The sequence below is a fragment of the Phyllostomus hastatus genome, unplaced genomic scaffold (assembly GCF_019186645.2).
Source record: "Phyllostomus hastatus isolate PE091 unplaced genomic scaffold, TTU_PhHast_1.1 phas_scaffold_182, whole genome shotgun sequence".
In the NCBI taxonomy this organism is placed as follows: domain Eukaryota; kingdom Metazoa; phylum Chordata; class Mammalia; order Chiroptera; family Phyllostomidae; genus Phyllostomus; species Phyllostomus hastatus.
In genome coordinates this window covers 28,875,021-28,900,503 of record NW_025334013.1, presented here as the reverse complement: position 1 = coordinate 28,900,503, position 25,483 = coordinate 28,875,021, and the positions used below count along the sequence as shown (strand labels likewise).

The following is a 25,483-nucleotide window of genomic DNA, read 5'->3' as shown; positions in this document are numbered from 1 at the left end:
AGCTGCCATCTCTGTGTGACATAGTGATAATGCTAAGATGTGCTTTGTTTCCTTTCAAAGCACTTGTGTGTGTTGTTTATGTCCTTAAGCATTTTATCCAAGGCTGTACACTGAGTCAATAAAACTAAGGCATGACTATAGATGATATAAATGGTGCCATTATTTACCAGTGTCCTCAGAACTATGATTTATGGAAAACTACTATCCAAGGTTATACACCTCATTATGGTATAAATGCTCCCAAGCCTATCACTACAGCAGTAACTACCTACTATTGAACAATTATTTGTATCAGATGCTATGCCAGGCACTACTCAGAATGTGATTAACCTCACAACAAGGTCAGTAAGGGATCTGATAAATCAGGAGGCACAGAGTGTTTCAGAGAAGTAAGCGGCTTGTTCTCACCACATAACAGACACATTGTGTCATCTGAATTTCATCCTAGATCTGTTAGGGTACAAATAGTTCTACTGCAGCATCTCTGTGGCCAAGGTGTAGCACTGGTTTATAGGGTGGGGACAATCAGTATGAGGAATGTCTATAAGGCTGGGTGTAGAAGCCAGGTGGTCAAATGTACAGGAGGGCAGATGTGCAGTTGTCCTCAGACCCATTTGGAGGACATTTTCCTGAACTAAGTACTTCCTTGAGTCCTTCTGGAATTTGAAGAGAGAAAGGCAGGAGCCTGGCTAGCCTCATTAACTGCTGCTGGGCAGAGCTCACTGGGTAGAGCCTGCCTCATGGTGGGAGGCACTGGCCCACTAAGGGTCAGTCCAGTCCAGTAAGGAAGAATTTAATTTCTGAAGGTGTGGTCACAAAGGTCAAGTTGAATGCAAGGAGAAGTTCAGTTTGGGCACTGAGGAACTTAGGGCCTATGGGGAATGCTTTTACTTTGGTAGAGGTAGTGATGAGAAATCCAGGTTAAGTGATACTATGGGTCAAAGGGTGTCTGTGTGCAGGAATAGAGCTTGGACCACTAGATGGGCCCTGAGGGGAAGAACTGGATGAGTGCTAGTAACTGAGACAGGTCTTGGAAACAGGAAGTAACCTTAAAGGACAGGTACTCAAGGCAAAGTCCAAAGAAGTCCTGTTGGTATAGCTGGAGCATGAAGTTGAATGAGCCAGCAGCTGAGCAGGACTGGATGCTGTTACAGAGCATGACACTGTGACTGCTCAGGTCCCTGGAGATGTAGCACATTTGCTCAGGCAACTCAGATTTTTAGGTGTGACAAGTATAAGCCACAGTGTTGGCCCACCTGTGGGGAGACAGTAGGACAGCCAAGAATGGAATCGACTAGGGTGATCTCATATCCTACTTCCCATGGAACAGTTCTGCTTTGTTCCTGGTGCAGATTAATTAACTCCTGCAATTATTTGAAACACTCCCCTTCACTCTCAAAATGTGTCTGAGTTTGGACATTATATGGTCCTCTGGTAATGGGGGCTGTGAGCTGGGTAACTACCTGACCAGGGTAGCCCTACCCAGGGCACAGGAAGTAGATGTTGCACAGTCTAATCATGGATTTTGATGTGTTTCCTCTCTTGATTTTCTGTTGGTGCTCTGCATCTTTCCCTTCCCCAGGCTTAGGTTCTGAAACCCTCAAGACACAGAGCCACTATTGGTTGGGCAATGCAGAAAAGAAAAACAAGAGGCCAGACAGACTGGTGGTTGAATGCTCGTTCTAACTACCTCCTCTCTCTGTGACCTTAGCAAATGACTTTCCCTCTCTGAGCCTAAGTTTCATACTTAGAACAAAAAACAATGCTTCCAAGGTGAAGAAGGTGCATGTGAGGTGATTAGCACAGGTCCTGCTATCTATGGTGGAAGGGAGCTCAGTCAATGGTAGGCCCTATACTGACAGGAATAAGTGAGCAGTGTTTAGGGTCAGTCTAGTTCTCCTCTGGGATGGGGAGGGAGAGAGAACACTGTATAGAAGGGACTGGAGCCCCGATACGTGGGTCCACAGTGGAGGGCTCCTTCCCAGCCACACATGTCTCAGGCAAGTGAGAGGGAACATCCTAAAAAAGGGTGGCCCTCTGAATCTGGCATCCTTGGGATCTGAAGCAGAAATTTCATGTTCAAGAGGGGAGTGCACATCTATAAATAAATAAATAAAGAGGAAAAGGGAGTGTACTAGGGTTCCCTTTTCTATACACCCTCTCCAACACTTGTGTGTTGATTTGTTTATGATGGCCATTCTGACGCATGTGAGGTAGTATCTCATTGTGGTTTTAATTTGCGTCTCTCTGATGGCTAGTGATGTTGAGCATCTTTTCATATATCTCTGGGTCCTCTCTATGTCCTGTTTAAAGAAATGTCTGTTCAAGTCTTTTGCCTATTTTTTAATGGGTTGTTTTTCTTGCTGGAGTGTAGTCATGTGAGTTCTTTATATATTATGGAGATCAAACCTTTGTGCAAGGTATCATTGGTAAATATGTTTTCCCATATAGTTGGTTCTCTTTTCATTTTAATGCTGTTTTCTTTAGCCATGCAGAGCCTTTTAATTTGATGAGGTCCCATGTGTTGATTATTTCCTTTATGTCCCTTGCTTTACAGGACATATCAATGAAGATGTTGCTGGGTGGAATGTCTGAGATTTTCCCGCTGATGTTTTCCTCTAGGTCTTTTATGGTATCATGACTTATATTTAAGTCTTTTATCCACCTTGATTTGGTTTTTGTGTATGGTGTAAGTTGGTGATCAAGGTTCATTTTTTTTTGCATGTAGCTGTGCATATCTCCCAACACCATTTGTTGAAGAGGCTATTTTTACTCCATTTTATGATTCTTCTCCCTTTGTCAAATATTAATTGACTATAGAGACTTGGGTTTTTATTCTGGACTCCCCATTCTGTTCCACTGGTCGATGTGTCTGTTTTTATGACAGTACCAGGCTGTTTTGATTACAGTGGCCTTGTAATACAGTTTGATATCACTTATTGTGATCCCTCCTGCTTTGTTCTTTCTTAAAATTTCTGCAGCTATTCAGGGTTGTTTATGGTTCCATATAAATTTCTGAAATGTTTCTTTTATATCTGTGAAATATGTCATTGGTAGTTTAATAGGGATTGCATTAAACCTATGAATCGCTTTGGGTAGTATGGCCATTTTGATGATGTTACTTCTTGCCATCCATGGGCATGATACATGCTTCTATTTGTTTGTGGCTTTTTAAATTTCTTTCTTCAGTGTTGTATAGTTTTCTAAGTACAGGTCTTTTACCTCCTTGGCTAGGTTTATTTTTAGCTACTTTATTTTTCTTGTTGCTATATCAAATGGGATTTTTTTTCCTGATTTCTGTTTCTAATATTTCATTGTTGGTGTACAAAAATGGTTTTGATTTCTGAGTATTGACTTTGTATCCAGCTGTTTTGTCAAATTCACTTATTAGGTTGAGTAGTTTCTTGGTGGAGCCTATAGGATTTTCTATGTACACCTTCATGTCATCTTCAAACAATGACAATTTTACTTCCTTCTTTGCAATTTGGATGCCTTTTATTTCTTTTTCTTGTCCAATGGCTGTGGCTAGGACTTCCAGTACTATGTTGAATAGCAGTGATGAAAACAGGCATCCTTGTCTTCTTCTTGATCTTTAGTGGGAAAGCTTTAAGTTTTTCCCATTGAGTATGATGTTGACTGTAGGTCTCTCATATATGGCCTTTATTATGTTGAGGAATGCTCCCTCTATTCCCACTTTGCTGAGTGTTTTTATCATAAACATATGCTGTACCTTATCAAATGATTTTCCACATCTATTGATATGATCATGTGATTTTTTCTTTCATTTTGTTTATATGGTGTATTATGTTTATTGATTTGTGAATATTGTTCCATCCTTGCATCCTTGGGAAGAATCCCACTTGACCATGGTGTATGATGTTTTTAACATATTGCTGGATGCAGTTTGCCAATATTTTGTTGAGGATTTTAGTATCTATGTTCACCAGCAATATTGGCCTGAAGTTTTCTTTCTTTGTTTTGTCTTTATCTGGTTTTGGGATTAGGATGATGCTGGCTTCATAAAAAGAGTTTGGGAGTCTTCCATCTTCTTGAATTTTTTGGAATCATCTGTGAAGGATGGGGGTTAGCTCTCCCTTTAATGCTTTGTAGAATTCTCCTGTGAAACCATCTGGTCCAGGGCTTTTGTGTGTTGGGAGTTTTTTTTTATTACTGCTTCAATTTCTTTTGTTGTTATTGGTCTGTTCAGGCTTTCTGCTTCTTTTTCATTGAGTTTTGGAAGATTATATTTTTCTAGAAATTTGTCCATTTCACCTAGGTTTTCAAATTTCTTGGCATACAGCTCTTTGTAGTAATTTCTTACAATCCTTTCTATTTCTGTGGTATCTGTTGTAATCTCTCCTCTTTCATTTCTGATTGTGTTTATTTGGGTCTTCTCTCTTTTTTTCTTGATGAATCTGCTTAAAGGCTTGTTGATTTTGTTTATCTTTTCAAAGAACCAACTCTTGGATTCATTGATCCTTAGAATTGTGCTTTTAGTCTCTATGTCATTTAATTCTGCTCTGATCTTGGTTATTTCCTTCCTTCTGCTTGCTCTGGGCTGCCTTTGTTGTTGTTCCTCGAGTTCTTGTAGACGGAGGGTTAGGTTGTTTGTTTGGAATGTTTCTAACCTTTTTAGGTGGGCCTGAATCGCTATGAACTTCCCTCTCAGGACTACCTTGGCTGTGTCCCATAAGTTTAGGGTTGTTGTGAGTTCGTTTTCATTTGTTTCCAGAAACCTTTTGATTTCTTCCCTAATATCATTTTTGACCCATTTATTGGTTAATAGCATGCTATTTAATCTCCATAATTTTTGAGTGTTTTGGGTTTTTTTCCTTCAGGTTGGTTTCTAGCTTCAGTCCCTTGTGGTCTGAGAAAATGCTTGGTATGATTTCAATTTTCTTGAAATTCTTGAGGCTCGTTTTGTGTCCTATCATGTGGTCTATCTTTGAGAATGTTCCATGTACATTTGAAAAGAATGTGTATTTAGCTTCTTTTGGATGGAGGGCCCTGTATATATCAGTAAAGTCCATTTCATCAAGGGTATTGTTCAATGCCACAATATCTTTATTGATATTTTGTTTAGATCTGTCCATTTTTGATAGTGGGGTGTTAAAATCTCCCACTATAATTGTGTTGTTGTCCATATCTTTCTTGAAGTCCTCTAAGATTTTCTTTATGTATTTTGGTGCTCCTATGTTGGGTGCATATATATTTACAATATTTATGTCTTCTTGATGGATTCTTCCCTTGAATATTATGAAGTGACCTTCTGGGTCTTTCTTTATGGACCTTTTTTGGAAGTCTATTTTGTCTGATATGAGTATTGCTACCCCGGCTTTTTTTTTTCCTGTCCATTAGCTTGGAAGATTTGTTTCCAGCCCTTCACTTTCAGCCTGTGCAGGTCTTTTATCCTAAGGTGGGTCTCTTGTAGACAGCAGATATGTGGGTCATGTTTTCTTATCCAATCAGCTATTCTATGTCTTTTGATTGGAGCATTCAATCCATTTACGTTTAAGGTTATTATTGATAGGTACTTATTCATTGCCTTTTATGTACGTGAGTTCCTCTCTCTCTCTCTCTCCCTCTCTCTCTCTCTCTCTCTCTGTTTTCCCTCCCTTCCTTAAAGCAGTCCTTTTAGAATCTCTTGTAGAGCTGGTTTGGTTGAGGTGTATTCTTTTAGACTTCTTTTGTCTGGGAAGCTTCTTATTTGGCCTTCTATCTTGATTGAGAGCCTTGCTGGATATAGTAGCCTTGGTTGCAGCCCTCTGGTTCTCATTACCTGGAGTATTTCTTGCCATTCTCTTCTGGCTTGAAGTGTTTCCATTGAGAAGTCAGCTGTTAGCCTTATTGGGGGCTCCCTTGTATGTTACTTCCTTTTTCTCCCTTGCTGCCTTTAAGATTCTCTCTTTGTCTTGAAATTTTGTCATTTTAATTATGATGTGCCTTGGGGTGGGTCTCTTTGGGTTCCTCTTGATTGGGACTCTCTGTGTTTCCTGGATTTGTGTGACTTTTTCTCTCATCAAATTAGGGAAGTTTTCCTTCATTACTTTTCGAATAGGTTTTCTATCCCTTGTTCTTCTTCTCCTCCTTCTGGAATCCCTATTATACGGATATTATTACGTTTCATATTGTCTTGCATTTCTCTTAATCCCTCTTCATTCTTTCTGAGCCTCTTTTCCTTTTCTTGCTCTTTCTGGATGCTGTTTTCTACTTTGTCCTCCAGCTCGCTAATCCGATCTTCTGCTTCATTGATCCTGCTTTTCATTCCTTCTACTGTGTTCTTCAGTTCAGAAATTGTATTCTTCATTTCCTTTTGACCTTTGTTGAGAGTTTCTAGTTCCTTTTTCATGTTTATATAGTTTGCAGTGAGATTGATGTAGTTTCCTTCTAATTTCTGAAAGCTCATTGTGAGTTCATTGAACTTCCTGGTATTCATTGTTTTGAACTCACTATCTGATAGTTGAGTTGCCTCTATTTCATTTAGCATTTTTCCTGAGGCTTCCTCGTTTCCCTTCAATTGGGGGTTGTTTCTTTGTTTTCTCATTGTTCATGGGTTTCTTCTTTTTTCTTCTTGTTTGTTAATTTGATCTGTTCTGATTCCCTTTAATTATGGTGTGAACTTCTGTGGTAGAATATTTGTGAGATTCAGTGGTGCAATCTCCTTTGTGTATCCTGGTGTTCACAGATTCCCCCTACTCTTTTTTGTGATCAGTTGGAGGAGTAAGGCAAAATGGTTTAAAACAGCAAGACAGTATACTATGATATTTACTTTAGCAGCCAGTAGAGAAGAGATGGGTTATCCTTTGCCTCCTTATAGTGTTAACCATGATCCTCTACCCCACTATCCACATTTTAGAAGGGATGGAAAGAAGGTAAGACTCTTATTGGGGACGAGAGGATTGTTAGTTGGATCTAGAAAGCTGTGAGGCTGTGGGAGGTCAGATTCTAAGGTAGGGTTGGACTAAAGATTAGTGTATAGGAGTAGTGAGTAAAAGAATAGAGACAACCCCCACAATAGTATAGTTCAGAAAATTTTAAAGTGGGCTGAGATCAGGTAGGGGTATTGAGAAGCATTTACAATTGTATAGACTAGGTCTTACTAGCAGTAATAGTAAAGTGACAGTCTTGTGGCAGAATCGATGAGGTCCAGATAACAAGAATAAAGAGTATAGAACCTTGAGAGGTGTATTAATGGAACACAGATGAAAGATAGTAACTTATCAACACCTTGTGACTGAGATACCAGGGGGAACCTATCAAATGACAGTATAACCAGCCAAGCAAAGAAGATTATACAGAAAGAAAAAGAATACCAAAATATTATTAAAATAAAAAATGTCGGAAGAGTGAGAAAAAGATAATATAAATTTACAGTAACTTGCAAGATTAAAAAAAAGGAAAGAAAAGCAGAAGATATAGTGCAGGAGAGATAAGTTTGGAGTGGAAAGAATAATATTAGGATGAATGGAAGAGAAACATAAGGGATTGCGAGATAAAAATAATAAGAATTGAAAAAATAAAATGTCACATAAAACACAAGATAAAATCAATGAACCAACATCAGCCACAAAAACAAAACAAAACCAAACAAAACCCCCAAAAAACCCCAAAACAAAACAAAACAAAAAACAGAGCAAAACAAAAAAAAAACACCTCTTGCTGGTTTCTAACTGGCCAGACCAGTTTTTCTGATCTTGTTGGCTTCAGCTGGCTGAGGGACCTTTGAAATGCTTCTCACTCTCCCAGCCAGATCTCAGCAAGTCTGTCAGGTAGCCTGGGCACTCCCGAACACACTGGCTCTTTGGATCTCACTTCCACGTTCTTCCGGACTCCGGGGTCCTGCAGGTTTCCAGCTCTATGATCTCAGTAGGCACCCATGACATTTTGGGATTCACTGCGCCCTCCCTGGGGATCGTAAAAGGGTGTGCCCCTCCCCCAAACTTTTGGGATTGGGGTCTAGGATCGCCCTAAGCGCCTCGCCAAGACCCTTCCAGGATCAAAGCCCGTGAGAGTCAGTCATCCTGACGATGCACGAGCCAAGCCCTTTCCAGCTCTGTGGTCCCCGCCAAACCGCACTCCGACCGGGTGTTGGTGCCTTTCCTGGCTCCCCCGGTCGGGCTGGCTGGAAATCTCTGTGCCACCACTGTAGGAACGCACCAAGCACCACGTCCTGGGATCCCGGCGCGCGATTCAGGCCTCCCTATGGGGCGCGAGCACAGCGCGGCCGGCTCTGTACTCTCCACCGATCTGCACTTCAACCGGGCTAGGGGTGCAGGCGCCCTTCCAGGCTGCCCCTGGTCCTGTCGGCTAGAGTCCCTCACTCCTCCCAGGTCTCTGGGGGGGTGTTCATAGTCCCTGGGTGATTTTTTCCCAGTCCAGCTGGCCAATCTGTTCCTTTTAGCAACACGTTCTCCCCTGGAGTTGCTCACCCCCCGTATTCGGGGGAGGGAGCAGCGACTTCCCTCTCCCGGGAGCCCTGGGGCAGACCCCGAAGCACCGGGCGGGCCTGGGGTCTGCACACCCCTATACCCCGCGCTGATCCCTGGGCCCCTTTGTCCTGTAGCCGTCTACTTACCGTCTGGTTTTCCAGTGAGTGCTATAATTATTGATGTCCTCCTTTCAAAAGTGATTCGGTAACCTAGCCCACTTGCTCTGTTTCTCCACCGATCCGAGAGTTTCCCCCCTCTTCACAGAAGCCGAGAAAAACGCTGCCTAGAGTAAAGCCGCCATCTTCCCTCCCCATAAAAACTCTTCAGTGAGGTTTCATTTTGTCTCATGGAACAGGAGCAGGTTCCACAGCTGGCTTAGCTGGAAGGGATTCTGTGTAAGAGAGACATGGAAATGTCATTTGGACTCGGATGGTTTAGTATTGGTGGCCCCCAAACATACATAGTAAGTAAGAACGTAATCTTATCAGCAAAAAACGGGGAAATGAATAATCACCCAAATAGTATGTGTCACATTAAAATTGTATGTGAAGTATAACACCAGTGAGGTGAGGGAAGGTGTCACTTTAGTTTAGGTATAAAAAAAATTAAAGAGAAATGGAATGAAGTTTGCTTTGTTGTATGGAAGGAACTACAGAGTAACTACATTCACCTTCCTTCCTTCCTTCCTTCCTTCCTTCCTTCCTTCCTTCCTTCCTTCCTTCCTTCCTTCCTTCCTTCCATGTTTACGAAGTTTCTCTAATGAAGATGGATTACTTCACTTAGACAACATGGAAGGTTCTATCAGGAATTGCACTGTGTATCAAAGAACCCACAGTGGAATGGCCTCCAGACTGAGAGTCAGGGTGCTCTGTGTCTCTCAGACTCTACCACCCCAAAGTTGAGGTAGAGGCCTCATGAACAACTCAACTCCCAGAAAGGCTGCAGTCCAACTTGAGGGGGTCAGAAAAGTTGAGGGGGGCCCATCCCCTGGCTAGAGACTTGGGTAGTGCTAGCTTGTCACCAACCCCACCACAAATGCAGTGTGTTTGAGGCACTTTACAGCCAGGCAGACTTAGACTGAGATCACAGATGCCTGAAGCAGCTGTGTGACCTTGGACAAGTCTTTTTAACCACTGCACATCAGTGTCCTCACCTATAAAGTGGAAATAATGTGCTTCTTTCACAGATTAGTTGAAGAATTAAATGACTCAATGCCTGTGCTGGGCATGGAAGGTGCACAATGAATGTTGGTCCCTTTCCCCATTTCCTTTGTTATCCCTGGAAGAATGTGTATGTAGCCAAAGCCCCAGAAGAGCCCACTGCCCTAAAAAGTTATGCTCTCGGGTCTAAATGTGTAAGCCACCACCTCCCCCTCCACAGTGGCTCTATTCTTCCTGCTTAAGAGGCTGCCCACCTCTGTTCTGTCCTGTGTTGGATTGTGTCCTGGGTTCAGCACTGATCAGAAGCATAGCCTGTGTGGCCAGGCAAAACCGTGTTCAGGATCCTCGCTCTGCACAGCCTGCTTAAGGCTCCAAGCTTTCATTTCCATATCTACAAAATAGGGATAAAGAACCCAAGTCTCTATGGTCAATTAATATTTGAAAAGGGGGGAAGAAGCATAAACTGGATTAAAAATAGCCTCTTCAACACATGGTGTTGGGAGATCTGGATAGCTACATGCAAAAAAAAAAAAAAAAAAAGAAACTCGACCACCAACTTATACCATACACAAAAACCAACTCAAGGTGGATAAAAGACTTAAATATAAGTCATGATACCATAAAAGTCCTAGAGAAAAACATCACCGGGAAAATCTCAGACATTCTACACAGCAACATCTTCAGTGATATGTCCCCTAAAGCAAGGGACATAAAGGAATTAATGAACACATGGGACTTCATCAAATTAAAAGGTTTCTTCCTTGCTACAGAAAACAGCATTAAACTGAAAAGAGAACCAGCTATATGGGAAAACATATTTGCCAGTGATACCTCGCCCAAGGGTTTGATCTCCATAATATATAAAGAACTCACATGACTCCACTCCAGGAAGATAAAAAACCCAGTTAAAAAAATGACCAAAGTCTTGGACAGATACTTCTACAGAGGGCCCAGAGATATATGAAAAGGTGCTCAGCATCACTAGCCATCAGAGAAATGCAATTGAAAACCTCAAGGAGATACCACTTCATACCAGTGAGAATGGCCATCATAAACAAATCAACACACAAGTGTTAGAGAAGATGTGCAGAAAAGGGAACTCTAGTGCACTGTTGGTGGGAATGCGGACTGGTGCAGCCACTGTGGAAACAGTATGGAATTTCCTCAGAAAACTAAAAATGGAACTGCCATTTGACCTGGCAATTGCACTACTGGGATTATATCCTAAGGACCCTGAAACACCAATCCAAAACAACCTATTCATCCCAATGTTCACAGCAGCACAATCTATGATATCCAAGTGCTGGAAGCAACCAAAGTGCCCATCAGTAAATTAATGGATCAAGAAACTGCAGGGCATTTTATGCAATGGAATTCTATGCAGCAGAGAGAAAGAAGGAGCTCCTACCCTTTGTGACAGCGTGGATGGAACTGGACAGCATTATGCTAAGTGAAATAAGCCAGGAAGTAAAGGAAAAATACCATATGATCTCACCTTTAACTGGAACCTAATTAACAAAAGAAAAAAACAAGCAGAATATAACCAGAGACATTGAAATTAAGGACAACCTGACAGTAACCAGAGTGGAGGTGGGAGGGGATAATGGTGGGAAGAGAGGAAGGGTTTTCATGAACATCTATAAAGGACACATGATCAACCAAGAGGGATGGAAGCAAAGAGGGAGGTGGGTTTGGCTGGCATGGCAGGGGGAGTGGTGGGGATGGAGTAAATGTAGACAACTGTAATTGAACAGTAAAATAACTTTTAAACAATAAAATAAAACAGGGATAATAATGCTGTAAGGATTTAGTATAAATATCTGGTCTATAATGACTACTCAGAATAAAACAAACAAGCCCAATGGTAAGTATTGTTATGACATGGGGAACACAGCCCCCTTTTACAGTGAGGAAGCTGAGGCTCTGGGAAGCTGTGACTTCACCAGGTTGCAGTGACTGTGTGTCTGTCTTATGACACATCTCTGAGTCCCCTGTGCACAGTTGCTTCCCCAGAGGTTGCACTTGCTGAGCAAAAGGCGGGGCTGTCACTGTGCTGTCAGGGGGAGGTGCCTGCTGGGGCTGCAGCCTGGCATTAAAGATACTGGAGGAGGGGGGTCTAGATTGGACAAGATGGACGGGAGCAGGGCACTAGGGTTTATCAGGAGGAGACACAGTGACTCAGATAACCCCACATACCCTCATGAGGAAAAGTAGGGCAGGTGAGGGCTACTGCCTTGTAATACAGCCTGCGGGTTCTGGGGGAGAGAAGACAGTGTGGTTAGAGATGGAAGGGTAAAGAGGCAGATGTGGGGCAGAAGATTGCTTTAGAGGGCACACCACTGGTGTCAGAAGGGACAAATATTTGCTTTTTTTAGTTCAGTACAAGAAAGGGTGGAAGGGGAATACCAGAGTTGGGGGTGCAGGGCTGGGGCAGGCTCCTACTCTGAAGTAGCCTCTGTCTCTGGGGCCAGGGGGCTTTCACTTTCAAGCATCCATGTAAAGTGTGCTGTGGCAGGAGAGGGTAAGTGAAGATGGCCACCAGGGACCCCTGAAGGCCAACCGTGCTCCCTGGGGCCAGGCTCCAGGCTCCTCTCTGACCCGAGGATTCTGTCTTCAGTTTCCATCCCTTTCCAGGCTAGTGGCACTCTTTCCTGCCTCTCTGGTCCTCTGTGTCTCCTTGTCTGCCCATCTGTGTATGTTGATTCTTCCTGCTGTGACTCTGTGTCTCTATTCTGCCCAGTCTGTGTCTCTGATCTGTATTCTAGTGCATCTTTGCTGCTAATAGATGGGGATCTGCCACCTCAGACCCTGGTCACACCTGCTCTGTCTTCCTCTCTCAGGATCTCCAGATCCCCCGGGGTTTTGTGACTCACCTAATGGGCCCCCTAGCCTGGAAGACCCCTGGGTCTCAGAGGAGGGTAGCGTGGGTTCCCTCATGCTCAGAGCCAGAGCTCTCTCTTCTTCATTGGCAGCACTGAGGGTTCCAGGGGCTGTGGGACAAGCAGGAAGAGGACATCAGGAAGAGCCAGCTCTCGCAGCATCCTCCTGGCCTCTGACCCTCCCCTCATGCTGCTTGGTGGAAAGAAGGAGGCCATAATGCAGAGGGCAAGGGGGAACATGAGGCCTCAGAGAGGGTCAGCATATGACAGTGTCTCTCTGCACAGAATGGGCACCAGCAGACTGGCATCACTGCCCCCTTGCACCTGCTTGGTCAAGTTGCCTGCCCCAGCTCCATTCACATTGGATTTTGGCCATGATTTCTGTTTCTCCTTTTCCTGCTCTTTCATTTCAGATTCTACCCTGGAGGAGGCAGAAAACGAGAGAGGAAGTGAGTAAGTAAGTGGTGGGGGAAGAAGGAGGACCTGTTTTCAGGCAGGCTAGTCCAACCACATTCTTGTCATGGATGCTCAGTGGCACCTGGTGGTTATGAGCACAGGCTCTGCAGTTGGCTGTGGGTGTGTCCCTGGGCAGGTTGTGTCACTGCTTTCCTTATCTGTAAAATGGGTACAGCAGTAATGCCCACCTCATGGTGGCTATGTGCAGGGTGCATGTTCAGCCTGAAGGCAGTCTGATACAGCTTCCTCTGTCTCTGACAGGTGTCTGTTCTGATTGGAAGGTGCCCACAATTATTGTTCAATCTTTCAACTGCCACCCCAGTTGTGGGGATAAGATAAAATAATGCATGTAAAGCAGATGTCATTGTGCTTGGCCAGAGTAAGCTGTTAAACAACATAATATATTAAGTTATTAAAGTAATTATAATATTAGATAGAATTATATAATATTATTATTGAATTGATGAATTTCTGTATTACTGAAAATAATATTTTGCATTATTACTTATCAGCTTGGATAGGATTGGAAAGAAATGCTAGAGAGATTCACTGTACTTGGTGCCAACTGTCTGAATTCTCCTCCCTAATCAGCTTGTGCCCTGATTTCTCCAGGGGCCTCCAGATCTCCAGACACATGTAATTTTCTCCAGATATTTGAGCAACAGGAAGCAAAAGTATAAAGACACAGACAATGTCTATCCTCTTTTCTTTTTCCCATCTCCTTTCTCCTGGCCTGTAGCTCATTCAGGATGCATTTATTGGGTCTTGCTGTGTGCCAGGCTCTGTATTAAATAATGGGAAGCAATAACATTATATATGCTGAAGCTGAACTGCTCATTGGGGATGTGTTGGACCTGTGGAATTTCCAAGTTAACGTGGGCCTGCTGCCTTGAGCTAAGACAGAGTCCAAGGAGCTGACCAGCTGGTAGCCTAGAGTCTGGGTCCCAGTCTGAACTCTGGGATGAACCCCCATGGTGACCTGGGATCCATCTTCTTCCTACGTCACCTCTCTGTACATGACCCCTTGGGTCACTATAATGCTTTCTGTGTCAGCACCTGCAGCAGCCAAAGATTTCTCTAAAGTGTCTGACCTCCCTGGAGTCTGATGACCAAAACTGGGCCTAGCTTTAAAGAGCAAAGTCAAGGTACTGGTCTAACTCTCTTAGACTTTTCTCTTTAGGTAAGGGAGACATTGCAGAATTGAAGCAGTGGCCCCATCCAATTTTTGTTTTAGAAAGGGTGCTCTGCAAACCAGTGCATAAAATGGGCGGAGAAAAGATCCAGCTGGAGGACTGACATGAAATCCAAGTGAGGGAAAGATACCAGTGTCTGATCTAGACAGTGGCAGTGGAATTGGAGGGGGATGGAGAAGGGTGTGAGAGGCACTGTCTGGGTGGTGGCAATGGACCTAGGGACAGACAGGATGTAGGGGAATGAGAAAGGAGATGAGGAAATTTTCCAAAGTTTCTGACTGGCATGACTGCCTGATCTTAGAGATGCAATCAATTTCTGCCAGCCTAAGATTCTTTACCCTCTTGATTTCCCTTTCATTTTTGAGAATCCAGGTCAGAAAACATTTCAATATATTGTGGATTCAGATTGGTGGAGTTCTGGTTAGATATTGTTTTGCTGCTCACAGAAACCTTACTGCAGCTGCAGAATGAGTGAGATTCGATTTCTCCCACATATTTCCTGAGCCTCAGCTTCTCCATCTGTGAGATAGAGACAATGATCCCCACCCTGTACTTCTCACAGAGCCCTCACAAGACTCAGTGAGAGAATGAATGTCAAGGTACATTGTAGGGTACAGGCCAAAAGTTGATTTCCATATTTTTAGCCCAAAGGGAGGTACAGAGGCCAAGCTTACCATGGTGGGTAATGAGGTTGTCAATTGTTTTCCCTCACATGGGGTCTCTGGTTCCTAGCCCTGAGAGTCAGGAACTTTTTTTTTTTTCTACAGAAGAGTGTTTTACTCACAGGAGTGTTGGGGGGAGGATGATGGGGACCCATGAGTTCAAGGAGCCCAAGTTTCTCACTAGAGGTCCTGGTTGCAGAACAGCATCCTTGGACACATGTTGCTGCTTTATAGAGAGTTTGTTCCACTTGCCCTCAGCCTTCACATGTGGTTCAGTCAGGTTACATATCCATTAACACCAGACCCTTAAAGAGCAAGCCCATTCAATGGCTCTAGGTAAAAAAATGAAAAGTTACAAGTGGCAGCATGTTTTCTGACCCTTGGCCCCCATGTAGGAGATTCTCACATCTTTGAAATTATTTTTCTCAAGAAGAATGTGACTTGCAAGGTAGGTGATTGTATTTCCGTTCTATGGGTGAGGAATCTGAGGTCTGAAAAGTGTGCTAATAGCACAAGGTGACATAGCAGGTGAAACCAGAGCCAGGACTCCAGCAGAACCTACTTTCTCCAAACCCCATGCCCTTCCATGCTGCCGTGTGCTTCCTCTCCCTTCAAGACCACCTGGCCCAAACACCACTGTACTTTATGCAGAAATGAAGGCCAGCCTAGGGAGACAATGCAACCTACAAACTCTCCTTTGTGAAAAGTAGGAATTTACTAAAAATGGTTATCTGCTAGCTAGCTGAAAGTTGTGGGGTAATCTCTGAGAAGGTCCTAGAAAAATATCTGGCATAGACGAGGTTTAAAGTGTGTTTTGTCCTTTGGCAAAAATCAAGAAATCATCTGATGTATTAAAAGTAAACACCTGTTTGCCCTGGCCAAATGGCTCACTTGGTTGGAGCATTGACCCATGCACCAAAAGGTAATGGGTTCTGTTCCCAGTCATGGCACATACCTAGGCTGCAGGTTTAGTCCCCAGTTCAGGGTATGGATGGGAGGCAACCAATCGATGTTCTTCACCTCAATGTTTCTCTCTCTCTCTCTCTCCCTCAAATCAGTAAATACATCCTCCTGTGAGGATTAAAAAATATTAAGTAAATATAGGCATGGATTCTTGTGAAGATTCATTTATGCTGTTCCAAAGGAGAACAAGCAGACTGCAGAACAAGTAGGTTGGGTCACAAAAATTGGTGTCAGGAGGAGAAACAATACTGACAGCATCAAGATCACTCCTATTCCCTAAGTACCCATGATGCACATGACATCTCTCCAGTAAGGCTGTCTTCTCATTTTTTCAGAGAGACGGAAGCCTCAGGAAGCTTCAGTTGAGAAAGAGCTAAAGGTCAGTAAGAAGTTAAAAGAGTAAATAAATTGCTGGGATGAACAACAGAATGTGGGCATCTGGAAGAGTGAAAACTATGAGCATCATATATGATGTGATATTTCCCAGGATCTTAACTGGCATACTTTAGACCCGAATCTCAGTCCTGTGTATAGAGAACCAACCAAAAATGCAATGAACATTTTTTAGGCATCTGCCACATGTTAGACCTTCTGTGTCATGCTTTTCATGCCAAAACATCACCCAGTCTTTGCAGCAAACTTGTAACAAAGTGACAATTATTCTCATTTTGTACTTGAGGAAGTTAGACAGTCAGGTAAAGGGCTTGCTCAAGGTCATTTACTCAGTCAATTTTAGAGCCAAGACTCAGGACTCAGTATTTCTTCTAACACACCATGATGTGTGATGGGGTGGGTGGGAGGTCAGAGAGCTGTCCTGAGCTGGGGCACACTGAGGGTAAAATTAGAGTGGAACGTTAACTGATGTCTTCAACAAGGAGCTTCTCTCACTAAAATTTGCTGAACTTCATGGAGTATGTACACCAATATTTACCTCTAAACACTTGGTGGTTTTACTCAGAGGAAGATGCTATGGCAAAGTGGAGATCAGCTACTCCAGTGCTGTTATTTCACAGCTGAGGAAACTGAGGTTGAGATGGGTAATTACTGGTGGGTCAGAGGCAGAACCTGGACCACATGTGAAAGCCTCTTCCTCCTCACAAAATCCCTGGGAGTGGCGGCAGGGCACAAGAGCAGGTGAAATGGGCTGTCATGTTGAGGGGGAGCATGGTGTTTCATCATAACTGGACACTGACCACCACCACAACCCCATCAGTAACCCTCACTCTGTTGCATAGTTTAGCTAGTCCTTTGTCAGAATTGGTGTCTTTCTTTTTCATTTAGTAGTGGAACACAATGCAAGAGCCTAACCAGTCCTACGTGACTGAATTCATCCTTCTGGGCTTCTCCTTCAGTCCCAGGACCATGCCTCTGCTCTTCTCAGCCTTCTTGATGATCTATCTGTTGACTCTTCTGGGCAACAGCATGATCACTATCCTCGTCTGCCTGGACTCCCACCTGCACACACCCATGTACTTCTTTATTGGCATCCTTTCCCTGTTGGATCTGTGCTACACCACTACAACTGTGCCCCAGATGTTGGCACATATGGCCAGCCAGAAGAAGACCATCTCTTTTGCCCGCTGTGTGGCCCAAATGTACATTTTCTTGGTGTTAGGTGTCACTGAGTCCTGGCTTTTTGCCATCATGTCTATAGACAGGTATGTGGCCATTTGCCACCCACTTAGGTACAAGGTCATCATGAGCCCAATGTTGTGTGGGGTAATGGTTATTTTCTGTGGACTCTGGGGTGTCATCTCTGCTCTTCTCTACACTGTGTTTGCCATCTGTTTGCCTTACTGTGGCCCCAACAAGATCAACCACTTCTTCTGTGAAGTCCCAGCAATCTTAAAACTGGCTTGTGCAGACACCTCAGTCAATGACCAAGTAGACTTCATTCTTGGCTTTATTTCTGCCCTGGTTCCACTTTTCCTTATCTTCGTCATTTATGTGAACATCTTAGTTGCTATCTTGAGGATCCGTTCAGCCCAGGGGCGGCTGAAGGCCTTCTCCACATGTGCCTCTCATATCACTGTGGTCACCATGTTTTTTGTGCCAGTCTTGGTCATGTACATGAAGCCTGGCTCAGAGGCAACCCCAGAGGAAGACAAAAAGTTGGCCCTACTATACAATGTCATCTCTGCTTTCCTCAACCCCATCATCTATAGCCTCCGAAATAAAGATGTGAAGGGGGCATTCCTCAAGGTGACAGGCTGGGGCAGAGCCCCAGAATGAGGCCCTGGGAGGATAGTGGGGGACAGAGAAACAAGACTCATGATGCACACTCAGTGCACCAACACTCATTCACATACTCAGTACCACCAGTACACACCTCCCCTGCTCAGCTCCAATCTCGACACTACACTAGTCATTGGTAGACAGCCCATGATTTGGCTGACAGATGAATACCATGAAATGTCTCCTAGGCACATCAGTCTTCCAGTATGCTTTTGTTCTAGAATCTTTGTAGTTAACAAAAGAAGGGACATTTTTGTCAACTTAGTAATTAACAAAAGAAGAACCATTAAACTATTTTATTGAGACACAGAGAATGGGTTTTGGTGTAAATTCTGTGTCTGAATCTTGAGAAAGGTTCATTACCATCTTATAATGGCATACATGGTATTAGCAATCACCAATGGCAAATGTTCATTGATGCTTTCTGTACGGCAGGCCGAATGCTAGTTCCCATGGATGCAGGCATGGATAACGCAAGTCCCAGTGTAGTGGGTGAGAGACAAGTTCTAAGACAAGGATGCCTAAGGTACTAAGCATGCTGCTGGAAGTACACTGAAGCAGTGATGGGGTGGTTGGCCTGGCTTCACAGATGAGTCCATATTTCTGCTGAGTGTTAGAATAATGAGTACAAATTTGAGAAATGTCCTAAAACTGGAAGTATTAGGCCAAAGTATTTAAGGTTCTTGATACGTAAAGGCACATTCTTTTGCAAAAAGATCAATTCATAATCCACCAGCAAAGTGTGAAAGTCCATCTTTTATTGTCTTGTGGTCACCCTGATTTCATTGTTTAAAAACTTGCCAGTTTCAAAGGTGAAAAGGAGTGTCTCATTGATGTTCTACTTTGCATTTCTTTGGTGCCTACTGGGGGTAAATTTCCCATGTACTTGCTTATCATTTGGATTAGTTTTGTGAAGTGTTCCTATCTGTTCCCATTAATATGGGGTGTTTGTTTTGTCTTACCAATTCATGAGAGCTCTTTCCATCTTGATTATATTACTTGGATGCTTATAAGCATGTTGAAGTTACAGACCCTGTTTTATTATTTGCTTTTCACTTTGGCTCCATTATTTATACAAAACAACAGCTCTTGGGCAGTGGGGTAGAATAGTGTCTTTGAGGACATTGTACACCTGTAGCCATGGGCTTTCATGGAGGGCACAGGCCTTCACATTCAATAGTTCTGGCCAGCACAGCTTATTATTTTTGTGCAAGGAATTTCACAGGCATTTGCATCAGCAATGGGCCGAGAAAGAAGAACCTGAGGGGGCTGCATGTTAGCTTATGGGAAATGTCCCAGAGCATCGTGGTCATTGCTTTGTTGGATGTTGGAGTTCCTGCAACTGCAAGCAAAGGCAAAAGCCAGTAAAGACGGGTGATCCCGTAACATGACCCTGCAGATTGGTAAGGCCTGGAAGAACAAATTCTACATTTGTAATTGTTCTATGAGGAATAAGTGCAGTTTCATGACAGGTCCCACAAGCTAAATTTTGCCTCTGGGGGTAACAATATGGCCACTCCCCTGTCTAATTTCCCTCACTCTTAAGTGGACAGAGTTCCTTTTCCTTGAGATCACCCAAGACAGCCTGTAGTTTTCCAAAGTGGATTTTATTAGAAACAAGAGGGAAAGGGGAATAAAAATGCAAACAAACAGAAACAAGTGGTAGTAAAATAGCATGTTTTCCTTTTCTAAGATAATTACAGTTTTTCTCAGATGCTCTAAGTGGCACAGTTTGGGTATGGGTAGACACAGGCTCATTCCCTCCTTCTCAAGTCTCTTTCTCATGCTAAGTCTCTCTACTTTTCAGTCTTTGAGTTTTTACTCTTTCCTTACTCTCCCTTTCATTATTTATTTATTTATTTATTTTCCTCCCTTTTAGAATGTACTCTCTGGACTCGAGTCACTTCCATGGATCAGGAGAATCATAGCTGACCATTGGTTCACAGTTCATCCCTGAGTAATAAATTTCAAAAATGAAAACAAACATTTCTTCAAAGATCACTTCGTGCCAGGTCCTGTACTAAGCACTTTTTACCTATTATCTCATTTAATCATTACAGTTTCCCTGTAAAGAAGAGGTACAAACTTTAGAGCAACTAAATGACTTGCAAAAATGGGCATATCTAGTCATTGGCCAAAGGAGGTGTCTCATCCTGGTCTGTGTGGCACTAAAGTCCAGGCTCTTGACCATTGTGCCCCAGCTACACAGGCACCTCCATCTCACACTACATCACCATAGATGCCACCAATGTCTGAGCACCCTGTGCCCTCCCACTGCTTCAGGGTGATGTTAGCCTGATGGAGCCCAGCTCTCCTAGGTCTCATGGAAGTGTGTGCATGGTGAGTGTGTGTTCTGCTTTGCTCCCAGGACTTCAGCATAAATGGGCCCTGCCTTAACCCACCAACTTGAGCAAAACCCTTTTCACGTCCTTGTTCCTCAGACTATAGATGACAGGGTTGAGAAAGGCTGTGGCAATGTTATAGAAAAGGGCCATTTTCTTGCCACTGTTTGACAAGGAATCAGAGCCAGGGCTCATGTACATAATGATGCAGGGGATGGTGAACAGGATGACCACAGTGATGTGAGAGGCACAGGTAGAGAAGGCCTTGATCTTCCCCTGAGCTGAATGGATTTTCATGATGGCAGTAAGGTATTGGCATTGACAATGACAAACAGGAAGAGTGTGACCACAATGACACTGAAGCCCATGATGAAGTCCACCACATCACTGAGGGATGTGTCTGCATAGGCCAGCTTCAGGATGGAAAGAAACTCACAAAAGTAGTGGTCAATTTCATTAGGGCCACAGTAGGGCAGGTGCATTGCAAGGAAGGTATAATACAGACCATCCCCACACGATAGGCTGCACAGATGCCCACCATGAGGAGACACACTCAGTGGCTCATTATGACCTTGTGCCTGAGAGGGTGGCAGATGGCCATGTACCTGTCCATGGACATGATGGGAAAAGACCAGGATTCGGTGATCCCAAAGAGAAGAAAGATTGTTACAGAACAGAACAAGGGGGGGGCCTGAGACAATATACTATTATTGAAAGAAGGCCCCAGGTCCGTTATGTCCGTCGCCAGAGGAAAGACGTCTCTCAATGTCAGAGATTCGTGAAAAGGAAAGGAAATGTTTATTTAATGCTATACAGACTTCAAGTAGTGACCTAGTGTCTTCATCAAAAATCCTAAAGTCCCCCAAAACACCCACAAACAGACACAGTCCTTCCTTCCTTCCCCCTTTGCCCAGTCCAGAGTACCGTATCTCAGGGAAGGAAAATGAAGTCCATGGCTCAGACAGTCCTCTGGTTCTTAGTTAGTCCTCCATCTTGACTGGGAGACCTCCCTGGGTTCCCGGCACCCTCGGCTGAGTCGCCGGGATCTCTGCTAAAACCAGGTGGTGGTTCCCCTTCTAAAGCTGTGGGGGTCCCCACTGTCCAGGCCTCGTGGTTCTCCCTCTCAGGGCTGCGGGAAGGGGAGAGTCCCCACTCTGCCAAAGCCGCGTGGTTCCCTCTCCTATGGCTGCGGGAAGGGAGAGTCCTCACTCTGTTAAAGACGCATAGTTCTCTTTCTCAGGGCTGTGGGAAGGGGAGAGTCCTGACTCTGCCAAAGCCGCGTGGTTCTCTCTCTCTCAGGGCTGCGCATGGTTCTCTCCCTCTCAAGGCTGCACATGGTTCACCTCCTCAGTGCTGCACATGGCTCTCCTTCTCAGGGCTGCACATGGTTCTCCACTGTGTTAAAGACGCAAAGTTCTCTCTCCTAATGGCCGCCAAGTCTGGCTTTTTAAATCCCACGGCCAATCTTCCTCTGCAGCCTCATTTCCGACTCCTCCCACACTCGGCTTCACATGCCAGAACTTGTATCCTTCCAGCTTTACTGGGCTGCCATCTTGAGTCTGGGCAGGCGTGGCCCCATGTCCTGGAGCCAATCCTCTCCGAGCTCCCACGCAGGCGCTGTAGCTTGAGGGATCTGCCCCAGTCACATGTTGGTGGGGAAGTTACTTCCATTCCCCTGGCTCAGAGATGATCACAGTTATTTAACATATCTAAGCGACCAGCCAAAGGCTATAGATATGTTAAATGACCACGCCAGAGGGTAGCTGCAAGGCTGTTGCTATGCAAAACAGATCTCAATGGCCCTGCTCCATTTGTCCCTTCCCCCAACGCACACCCTGGGTCGGGGGGATGGAGACATCTTAAAATCTCCTGGACACCTTAAGTTCTGGACCCCATTTCAAATGCCCATTTGGGGTCCCCCCCTCTTGGCTGCACCCTGTAACAAGATGTGCACCTGGGTCACACATCTAGCAAAAGAGATGGCCCTCCTCTTGCTGAGAATATGCACGAGCATCTGGGGCACTGTGGTGGGCGTGTAGCACACATTCAGCAGGGAGAGAATGCAGATGACAAAGTAGGTGGGAGGGTGGAGGCTCAAGTTCTGGTGGATGAGGATGATGAGGAGGCTGTTGCTCACAAGGATCAACAGGTAGAAGACTAGAAAGAAGGTGAAGAGCAGGGGATTGATCCTGGGGTCAGGGGCAGAGCCCAACAGAATGAATTCTGTCACAGGGGACTTGACTTCCTGCATAGTGATCTGCCTCTTGAGAGAGTTTAGGGGATATGGAATTCATTGAGTGTCTATGCCAAGGGTGTGTAAAGAATTTCCACACTCATTGTGTCATTTACATTTCCTAACAGGCAGTTTGGATCAGCAGATGGCTGCACGAGTTGTGACCTCATAGTAGTTTGAGTGGTGCTAGGGTTTGGTGCTAGGGTTTGGTACTAGGGTTCGTTGAGGGTCACAGTGATAAAAATGGTAAATACCAAGTCAGGGCAGTGCTGTATGCAGTGTCATTCTGGCCTGTGGCTCTCTCTGCCTCCTTTTACTGGCTAAGCCTTGATTTTCTCTCTCTTATTCACCCTATTTCTATTTCTCTCTTGGGACTACAGAGGTTGCTAAGCCTTGGTGTAAGATTAAGACCAGAGTTATTATTTGGGTTTGGGTTAATATTTATGCTTAAAGTTTTTCTGGTACATGAGGCTTCATTGGTATTAATTATATCATTCATTCAACACATTTTTACCAAAATGCTTACTATTTTTTATATTATAAAACAGGAAAAAGGAAGAGTTATAAATAATCTGGGTGGAAAAAAGAGATTTTACATGATCTACTCAGGTAAATTCTAAACATGTTAAAGAGTTAAGTGCAAAAAATAAAACATAAAACATCCTACAAGAAAATATATGGGTCAATGTTTACTTTATGGTGGGACAGAGAACGGCCTTTTAAGCATCACCTGAATGTTTCCAAGTAAGAACTTCAGCCTCATGGTGATGAAACCCTTTCCCTTTAATATGCAAATAAAGCAACACAGCTCCTCATTGATCTGCTATAAGAAGTCCAATACTTTCTCCAATATTTTGGAAGGTTCTTTGTGCATCCCTGCCAGGCCACTTTGCTGTGAAACCCCTGCTCTCGTTGAGTCCTTGACTACTGTCCTCCAGCTGCCTTGCCTCGTGTGGGTACTTGCCTTTTGGATAGTTCTGCTCTCTTCTCTTCCTCCTTGATGCTCCAACCTCACCCACACAAGGTTCTCAGTTGTGGGACTTATCCTGAAGGTATGGTGACTTACAATGCAGCACAGAACAGAAACCATTTATAATTGAATATTTAATTTTGTAAAGTCCCTATGTCCTCTCTGCAACAGTTTCTGTCCCCCCACTGGCATTTTCTCTGTAGTTCCCAGCAGCTGATCTATTTGACTGTGCAGAGAAAGCCGGCTCCCTTTCTCTCGGCTTTCTGGTGTGCATGCCGTGCCCAAGCAGCCCACACGCCCCCCATGTAAATGCCAATATCTTTTCCTTTCACACACATGGAAAAGCAAAGGAAGAAACAGTAGAGAAAAAGGTGAATTTTTTGGCCATATAAAGAATAGAAAATTTTTTCTAAGTTAATAAAACTAACGTTTGTGATTTATGTGGAAGACAAGTGATTAATGTCATTAGGACACAAGATCTCTTCTAAAACCTAAAGAAAACTCTGATAACAGAGGGTGAGATACGAATAATACAGTCACAAAAGAGGGGATTCAAATGGCCAATGAACCCCAAAAGGATTTATCTTTATAGTAATTAAAGATGGCAAGTTAAAACATCAATAAAATAATAGCTTTTATACCTGTACAAATGGAAAAAGTTCTTTTAAAATGATAATGCCTGCTATTGACCAGTTCATAGTAAATGAGGTCTTCTCATATATTGCTATGAGAAATAAATTGTTATAATCTTTCTTTAGGAAAATTTGATATCATGGAATTTCACTTTTAAGAATTTAGTGTAGGAAAAAAATCAGAGACATGAAAAGAGATTTCATAAAGGATGTTCATTGCTGTATTATTTCTAATAAGGAAATTGTAAACACCCTAAATGTCCTATCGTGGGAGACTAGTTAAAGAAATTATGATACATTGATGTGATTGAATACCTTGTAGCCTTTACAATCACATTTTGGAGATGATTTCACATTATGGAGAAATGTACCAATGAATAGCTTAGTTAAAAAGCAGGATATGAAACTATCTTAATAGTATAAAAATGTATATGCATAGACAAAAAATTGGAAAGAAATATACCAAAATGTTAACAGTGGTCATTTCTGGTGATTAGATTTAGGTGATATTTGTTTGCTTGTATTCTCTCAATTTACCAAATTTTCCACAATAAGCATGAATTATGTTTATAATAAGGAAGAAAGATGCAAATGATACTCTGAAGATGTAATACACAGGGCTTTGGGTTCTCTGGGTGGGGCTGAGAGAGGAAAATCCGAGATGGAGGAGGATGCAGTGGGCCTGGGGAGGCTGGGGGCTACCTGAAGGGAAGCTTCTGTTGTTCTGGGTTCATCTACTCCACTGAGCTGCACCTGGGCGTCAGCATCTGTGGCCTAATGCTAACGTGTTTACTGGTTAAGGTATAGTGTTTTGTATAGGACAGTACCTGAGAGGTGAATGCCTAACTGCTCCCTAGTGTGTGTGAGAAGCTGGGTGGAGGCCAAACAGTAATCCAGATTAGAATGACTCACTCACTCCAGGGTGGGGCCAGGGCAGCTCCCAGAGGGGAAGTGTGGTTGCAAAGACCAAAGAGAGGAACAAAAGAGAGAGAAAGGAGAAGTAAACTTTTTTCTAGGTTCCAAAGGCCAGTAAATCTCTGGGCTGGCAAACCAAGGCCATGGTAACCTGAGGTGGTGTGGGACTCAGAGGAGTCAAGTCCACCTGAGCTCCAGGAGCAGCACTGCCTCTCTTGCCTTGTAACCTCCACAAATTACTTCACCTCTCTGAAGTTTAGTGCTTCGCCTGGACAAGGGACTCTTCAGGGTGGTTGGGAAGGTTGGTGGTTCAGGGCCCTAGGGAAGTCTTGAGTTTATGCCACACAACAAAGTGGGCAGCAAGTAAAATGTAGACACTTCTCTGACTCCTAAACCCCCACAAGGGCCCAAGAA

General features: G+C 43.7%; 1 protein-coding gene and 1 pseudogene across 1 annotated transcript; one reads left to right on the top strand and one right to left on the bottom strand.

The window, feature by feature from the left end:
* Nucleotides 1-17,035: 17,035 nt before the first annotated feature.
* Nucleotides 17,036-17,974, top strand: LOC123832169 (olfactory receptor 2A12-like). Its single transcript, XM_045859719.1, has one exon. The coding sequence runs from the start codon at nucleotides 17,036-17,038 to the stop codon at nucleotides 17,972-17,974; it is 939 nt and encodes a 312-aa protein (XP_045715675.1).
* A 2,396-nt stretch (nucleotides 17,975-20,370) lies between these two features.
* On the bottom strand, nucleotides 20,371-22,570 carry LOC123831543 (annotated as a pseudogene).
* Between the last annotated feature and the right edge of the window lie 2,913 nt (nucleotides 22,571-25,483).

Bases quoted from the DNA above. Each gene is read 5' to 3' on its own strand.
- LOC123832169 (XM_045859719.1), top strand. From the start codon at position 17,036: ATGCAAGAGCCTAACCAGTCCTACGTGACTGAATTCATCCTTCTGGGC.